This window comes from Bombina bombina, chromosome 5, assembly GCF_027579735.1.
Source record: "Bombina bombina isolate aBomBom1 chromosome 5, aBomBom1.pri, whole genome shotgun sequence".
NCBI lineage: Eukaryota > Metazoa > Chordata > Amphibia > Anura > Bombinatoridae > Bombina > Bombina bombina.
Window position 1 is genome coordinate 102,448,469 of NC_069503.1, and position 7,358 is coordinate 102,455,826.

At 37.7% G+C, this 7,358-nt stretch overlaps 1 protein-coding gene across 1 annotated transcript; it reads left to right on the plus strand.

Annotated features, from left to right (window-relative positions):
* The first annotated feature begins 5,619 nt into the window (after window positions 1-5,619).
* LOC128661358 (gastrula zinc finger protein XlCGF26.1-like) lies at window positions 5,620-6,763 on the plus strand. The gene has a single exon (XM_053715622.1). It carries the CDS (start codon window positions 5,620-5,622, stop codon window positions 6,736-6,738), a length of 1,119 nt encoding a protein of 372 aa, XP_053571597.1. The 3' UTR covers window positions 6,739-6,763.
* The last annotated feature ends 595 nt before the right edge of the window (window positions 6,764-7,358 follow it).

Here is a 7,358-nt window from a genome sequence, read left to right on the forward strand (position 1 = left end):
TAAGTACCCCCAGCTATTTGCCCAGCTGCGCCAGGAAGGCCGAGGATGCTACATTTTCATCCTACAACCTGGAACCTACAGGCCAGTACTACTTATTGTGGGGGGGCTACTTTGCTGCTAATGTTTATTTGTGGGTGGGTTGCGAGACTAACTTAGGCACTGACCGACAGAAGGTCAGGTGCCTGGTTAGTCTCCCTCCAAAAGGGGAGATATGTTACAAACTGCTATTTGTAACTGGCCCTTTAAATGGAAAATTGCCCTGCTTTCCTGGATTGTGGAGAAGCCTATTTGCCAGCCTCCTTCCTCATGACTATGGCCCCTGGAAGATTGTGCCCCTGAAAACGTATTAACTTTTATTGGGTGTGTATGGCCCTTTAAGAACCGGCTGGGGACATATTGTGACTTTGGTGAACAATGCCCCCGAAAAGGGGTCAGACCGTGTCTGCCAGAGTGTTCCACAGAAAGGGAGCACTGTTACAAAAGCATTAGTTTTCATTATGTACCGTTAAGTGCTATGTGACAGACCCTTCGGTCAGAACTGAAAGAGTTAACTTTGTTCAGCTTTAAGAAGCTATTTTCTAAATACAAGTTTGCTGGCATCAGCTCTAATTAAGTTTAGTGATAAACATTCCCATTGTCTAATCACCTCCAGAGTCAGACTGCTAGTTGATAAGATGGACTGCATTGTTTTCTTGTGTGTAACTTGTTATCTGCTGAAGTAATGTAATTCTATTGTGGCCTGTCAAAGGGCGTTGTCTCTCTATCTAAATGTACCAAAGGTGTGATTGGTGATTTTATGCCTCCCCCTGAGAGTGTCCTGTTTGCATGTAACCTCAATAAAAACCAGGCTGGGTGTTCCAGCACCTCAGACCTCTTCTGAACCTCTAACTTGCAGCCTTGACTCATGTTTGTAAGGGACAGCTATAATCACTACAGGGATTGCTATGCTCTTCATCCTCCCTTAGCTACTGAGCTCTGGTAAGAGCTCTAGTTCCTGATCCTGCTTCGCTCTACAGAAGGAAGAGGTTCACCTACTGGAGCCTGGTCGTAGGTCCAGGGCGCAGAGCAGACGGCGAGATACCAGCCCAGCAGCGGTGGTTCATAGAGTCTGCATTACTTATGGTGGCTACGCAGTAGTTATGGTGTCTGTGGTGCTGATGATCCTTTGGTGAGCGCTAGGAGCATCCTTTTCTACGGTCCAACTTCCAGCCAGCCTGGAGGCAACCGTAACAATGCGTACTAAATTATAGGCTCCCCTGAGATCCAATTTTGTGAACCACTTGGCTTGATGTAGTTGTTCAATCAATTCAGGAATCAATGGAGAGGATACCTATTTTTGATTGTGATTTTGTTGAGATCCCTGTAATCAACTATAGGTTGAAGTGACTGATCCTTATTCTTAACGAAGAACATACCAGCAGCGGCTGGTGATACAGATGGTCATATAAACCCCTTTTTCAAGTTGTCTTCCAAATAAGTCTTTAGATGGTTAAGTTCGGCTGACTTAAAGGGACAGTCTACGCCAGAATTTTTATTGTTTTAAAATATAGATAATCCCTTTATTACCCATTCCCCAGTTTAGCATAACCAACATAGTTATAATTAATATACTTTTAACCTCTGTGATTATCTTGTATCCAAACCTCTGCAAACTGCCCCTTTATTTCAGTTCTTTTGACAGACTTGCAGTTTAACCAATCATTGCCTGCTCCCAGATAACTTCACGTGCACAAGCACAGTGTTATCTATGTGAAATACGTGAACTAACACCCTCTAGTGGTGAAAAACTATTAAAATGCATTCTGAAAAGAGGTGGCCTTCAAGGTCTAAGAAATTAGCATATTAAGCTTTCAACTAAGAATACCAAGAGAACAAAGCAAAATTGGTGATAAAAGTAAATTGGAAAATTATTTAAAATCACATGCTCTATCTGAATCATGAAAGTTTATTTTGGCCTAGACTCTCCCTTTAAAGGGTATAGATGTCAATATGGAGGTGTAGTTCCTGGCTTCAATTCGATTGGACAACTGTAAGATCTATGCGGAGGGAGATTTTCTGCCTCGCTTAATACTTCAGCGAATTCTGAATATACCTTAGGAATATTAAGTTGATCTTCAGATACTTTTGATATTTGCATAATAGGAGAGTGTGTATAACAGGTTTGTTGACAGTATGAAGATTTTAAGGTTATTTGGAGAGTTTTCCAATCAAGTGTGGGTTCATAAATGCGTAACCATTGAAGACCTAACACTAAAGGGAATAATGGGGAAGGAATGACTTCGAAAACTATATTTTCATGATAAGAATTGTGTATAGTAGTTAAAATAGGTACAGTGTAATAGGACCAGTGGAGATTTCTGAACCATCGACTACACAGATTGACACAGGTGTTTTCTTTTTTATGAGTAGTATTTTATTCTTATCAATTAAAGTGTTGTCAATATAATTTCCAAAGACTCTTGTGTCAAGGATGGCTTCTGTCATCATTTGATTTCGGTCCCACTGTAATGAGATAAATACAGTACAGTAAACTGGTTTGTCATGTACAATGAGGTTAAAGAGGCATTGCACTTACTTTTCTTATTCTTGTCCAGTATAGGGCAGTCCTTAAAGGGCCATTATACACTCATTTTTTCTTTGCATAAATGTTTTGTATATGATCTATTTATAAAGCCCATAAAGTTTGTTTTTTAAAAAAAATGTATAATTTTGCTTATTTTTAAAGAACATTGCTCTGATTTTCAGACTCCTAACCAAGCCCCAAAGTTTTATTTGAATACCGTCAGCTACCTTCTCCAGCTTGCTCCTGTTTGTGTAAAGGGTCTTTTCATATGCAAAAGAAGGGGGAGGGGGGGGAGTGTCTTATTTCCCACTTGCAGTGGGCTTTCCAACTGCCTTTTTAACAGAGCTAAACTGAAAGCTTCTAAGTACGTTTTTAAACCATTTTATACTGGATTCTGCAGTGAAACGTCCCCTTAGCATTCCAATTTCCATCGGTTCTGAGCTGTTTACTGAATAACTTTGGCTTGATTGCTGGACATATGGTATAGGATTTACGTTTCTTTTATATCCTGAGTCTGTATGCAGATGTTCACTTCTTTCTCTGAATCTTTTATTAATCTGCATAGTAAGCTTGATTAATGCCTCTAGAGTAATTAGGTAGGTAATTCAGTCCTAGCTAATTTGTCCTTCACCAAGTCAGACAGTACTAGCCTATACTGATTTCTCAATGCCACAGTATTCCATTGGGAGTCAGTTGCATACTGTTTAAACTCTCTTATAAACATTTCAACTGGTCTGTTCCCTTGCTTCAGTGCTCTCATTTTGCTTTCTGCAATAATTTGCAAATTGGTGTTGAGATTCAATTCATCCATTACAGACAAAAAGTCATCCAATGAAGATAGTATCAGATTATCTGATTCATAGTATGAGTCAGCCCAGACCCTGGGTTCTCCTCTTAAAAAAGAAATCAATGTTAAAACCTTAATCCTGTCATTGGGATAAGTCTTTGGTTTAAGGTTGAATGTCGGCAAACAAGCATTTTTAAACTGGCGAAATGCCTTTCTGTCACCATAAAACAGATCTGGAGGGGATAGCTGTGGTTCTGGTGTGTTATCAGATAATACAGGCTTACTGGAAAGTGATTCACTGATGACCTTCCTGAGAGTGTCATTTTCCACTTGTACAGTAGATCCCTTAGGCCCTGATCCACACTTTGAGACAGATTGTAAACTATTTGGGAGAGGTCTGCTGGATCCATGTTATGGCTTTGTTATTATGTAAGAATAGACCTTGGAATCTCTGAAATCCTGAACATCTGTGGATCGCAACTGCAGACAAAAGTTGGTAAATGTATCACTTGGCAATAGATCAGATATATCCAAAAGATTTTTGGCTGCCTTAAGTGAAATTAATACGTAATAATTGGATCATGTATTAACATGTATCAACTACTTGATAATATATGATACAGCAAGAGAAGAACTTGAGAAACTGAATAATAGGTAGCAGAGTATACTATAGAACTTTTGTTATGGAACTCAGAGGAAGCAACACTGCTTGAATGCTGTTTACACTATGGCTATCAGTAATGCTGCGGCTGAGCAGGAATCCTCGATACTGGTGATGTAGGTGGTTTACCCGGAGTCAGCTGCCAGGATGATGACGAGCAAGTGGGTGTGTCAGAGTTACGATAACACAGAGTGGTAGTTATAATCTCAAAGATTTATCTCTGTAGAAATGTTTAGCTGTCATCAACAACTACATAGGAGTATGGTAAGTTGTAGAGTATAGTTCAATAAATTGGAAACAGGATTCCTATATGAAAATGAAACTCCGTTAGAGGGCAACCTGAATGACGTCAATTACTCTGCAACCACGAATGTAAAAAGTGCTGAACAGTGAAATCCAAAGTTCTTAATTCCTGAGAGGTAACTAATAAATCCAGGTAGAACAAAATATAGAAAACTCGGGCTGAACATTTCCATGGATGTGTTCCTTGCTTGAACAAAATAACAAAGCACCTGTTAAACATCAAGGTAGCAGTTAAGTAGGGAGAGTGGGTTGGATTAACACACAGTAGTGTGACAGTGGGGTCCTAAAGGGAAAAGGATATAGATTCCTTACACCACCCCAGAACCGCCCCTGATTTGTGTGCTTAATTTTGCAGTAAATATTATTAAACTAATAAAGTTTTTGGCTGTTTATATAAATTAAACAACCACAGCTGAAGCTTAAAAGTATTGTAAAATCACTGCTTCTTACCCTCTCAAAACATCTCACACTGATTATTAGTCTGTGATAATTAAGACATAATGTTCTCACCCAACTGGTTGAGCATGAGCCGTGCAGGACTGTATGTGCGCTTGCTTGTGCAATGTTAAATGAGGATGTTGGATGCCAACTCTCTTGCCCGGAATACAGATGTACTTGTTCCCTGGCTGAGAACATTATGCAACATTCTTTGTCATAATTTTTTAATTTATGATTTATAGGTAAATTTAAAAATAAACAAAAAATGGAAGACATTTTGTTTTGCGTATAAACTAATAATATGATTTTTTATTTAAATGGATTATATTATAAAGAATACATATTGTTATTTTTCTTTCTTTAATTTGTTTTTATGTAGACAAACACATGAATAGTTCATATCCATCCTTCACCACAGCAAGCATCAGAATGATACCACAGACTCCAACATTTGTAGACATTAATAATTATTCACAAACATTGGGGAAATCACAGCAGATATTTAAAGAAGATGGTGAATTGGCAGGAACTGGGCAGCAATCACTATGTACAGAGAGTAATTTAGTCATCAAACAAGAGGACAAGAATTATGCCTTATCTAGTGAAATGATTATCCCTGAGGATAAGCCACAAACATTTACTGAGTTTTCAAAACATTTTAAAGAAGAGAAAAGTCTACAGTCTAGCCAAATGATTCATACAAAGGAGAAACATTTCAAATGTACAGAATGTGAGAAAATCTTTAGATGTAAGTCTCATCTCCTACAACACCACAACATTCACACAGGTGAGAAGCCAAACACATGTACTGAGGGTGTCAAATGTTTTATACAAATGACAAAACATCTAGCTCATGAAAGGACCCACATGGGGGAAAAACCATTTAGCTGTACAGAGTATGGAAAATGTTTTACACAAAAGAGTGATCTGAAAAAGCATGAAAGGAGTCATACAGGAGAAAAGCCTTTCACATGTACAGAGTGTGGAATAAGTTTTACACAAATAAGTAGTCTGACAAATCATGAAAGGATTCACACAGGAGAAAAGCTTTTCACATGTACAGAGTGTGGAAAAAGTTTTACAGAAAAGAGTAGTCTGAGAAAACATGAAAGATTTCACACGGGGGAAAAGCCTTTCACATGTACAGAGTGTGGAAAATGTTTTACAGAAAAGAGTGATCTGAAAAGGCATGAAAGGATTCACACAGGGGAAAAGCCTTTTACATGTACAGAGTGTGGAAAATGTTTTACATGGAAGAGTGATCTGAAAAGGCATGAAAGGATTCACACAGGGGAAAAGCCTTTCAAATGTACAGAGTGTGGAAAAAGTTTTACACGGAAGAGTGATCTGAAAAATCATGAAAGAAGTCACACAGGAGAAAAGCCTTTTACATGTACAGAGTGTGGAAAAAGTTTTACAGATAAGGGTAATCTGAGAAAACATGAAATGATTCACACAGGGGAAAAGCTTTTCGCATGTACAGAGTGTGGAAAATGTTTTACAGAAAAGAGTGATCTGAAAAAGCATGAAATGATTCACACAGGGGAGAAGCCTTTCACATGTACAGAGTGTGGAAAAAGTTTTACATGTAAGAGTGATCTGAAAAATCATGAAAAAAGTCACACAGGAGAAAGACCTTTCACATGTACAGAGTGTGGAAAAAGTTTTACAGAAAAGAGTACTCTGAGAAATCACGAAAGGATTCACACAGGGGAGAAGCCTTTTACATATACAGAGTGTGGAAAAAGTTTTACACAAAAGAGTACTCTGAGAAATCACGAAAGGATTCACACAGGAGAAAAGCCTTTCACATGTACAGAGTGTGGAAAATGTTTTACAAAAAAGAGTGATCTGAAAAAGCATGAAAGGATTCACACAGGGGAGAAGCCTTTCACGTGTACAGAGTGTGGAAATAGCTTTACACAAATAAGTAATCTGAGATACCATGAAAGGATTCACAAGGGAAGAAACCTTTCACACGTTTAGAAAGTGGAAAAAGGGTTTTATTTAAATCAGGTATCACAAAACACCAAATATCTACACACAAATAAACTTTATATACATAGTGTATAAACTTTTTTGCAATTATCCTAAAGAGGACAAACTCTCTAAATAGAAGCATCAAAAGAGATGATATTGTAATAATACTTTCTAAATTTTATTTATAGAAGCCTCGGATTGGAAGTGCTCTCCTGCTGTCCTTTGTGCCTCTATATATGTGCACTTTGGTTTCTCTCATATAAATGTGATAGAATCCAAATAAGACACAGGAATATACAAATCTGCCCTCATACTGACCAGTTTATACAACCATTCATTACCAAAACACCCCCAGTGTTGTTTATTAATATCCCAGTGTTAGGAGTTGTACATTTGATTCACATAGGGGAGAAAATAATTACATTTGCAGAATAAAGGAGTCTTTATATGAATAGAGTGTTAGACAATTATATAAACAAGAACATCAGTCTCAAATGATTGACAAAATAATAAAAAAGAGATTGTAACTGTCTGGTTAGAGTGGGAAAAAAGCTCACCTTTAAAAATGTTATCCCAAAAATGTTTAAAATGTTATGTACAGAATTAAGGTGGTGCAATTAGTAATT

What these genes read in the sequence shown, in the direction of transcription:
- LOC128661358 (XM_053715622.1), top strand. Translation starts at nt 5,620, where the DNA reads ATGGGGGAAAAACCATTTAGCTGTACAGAGTATGGAAAATGTTTTACA.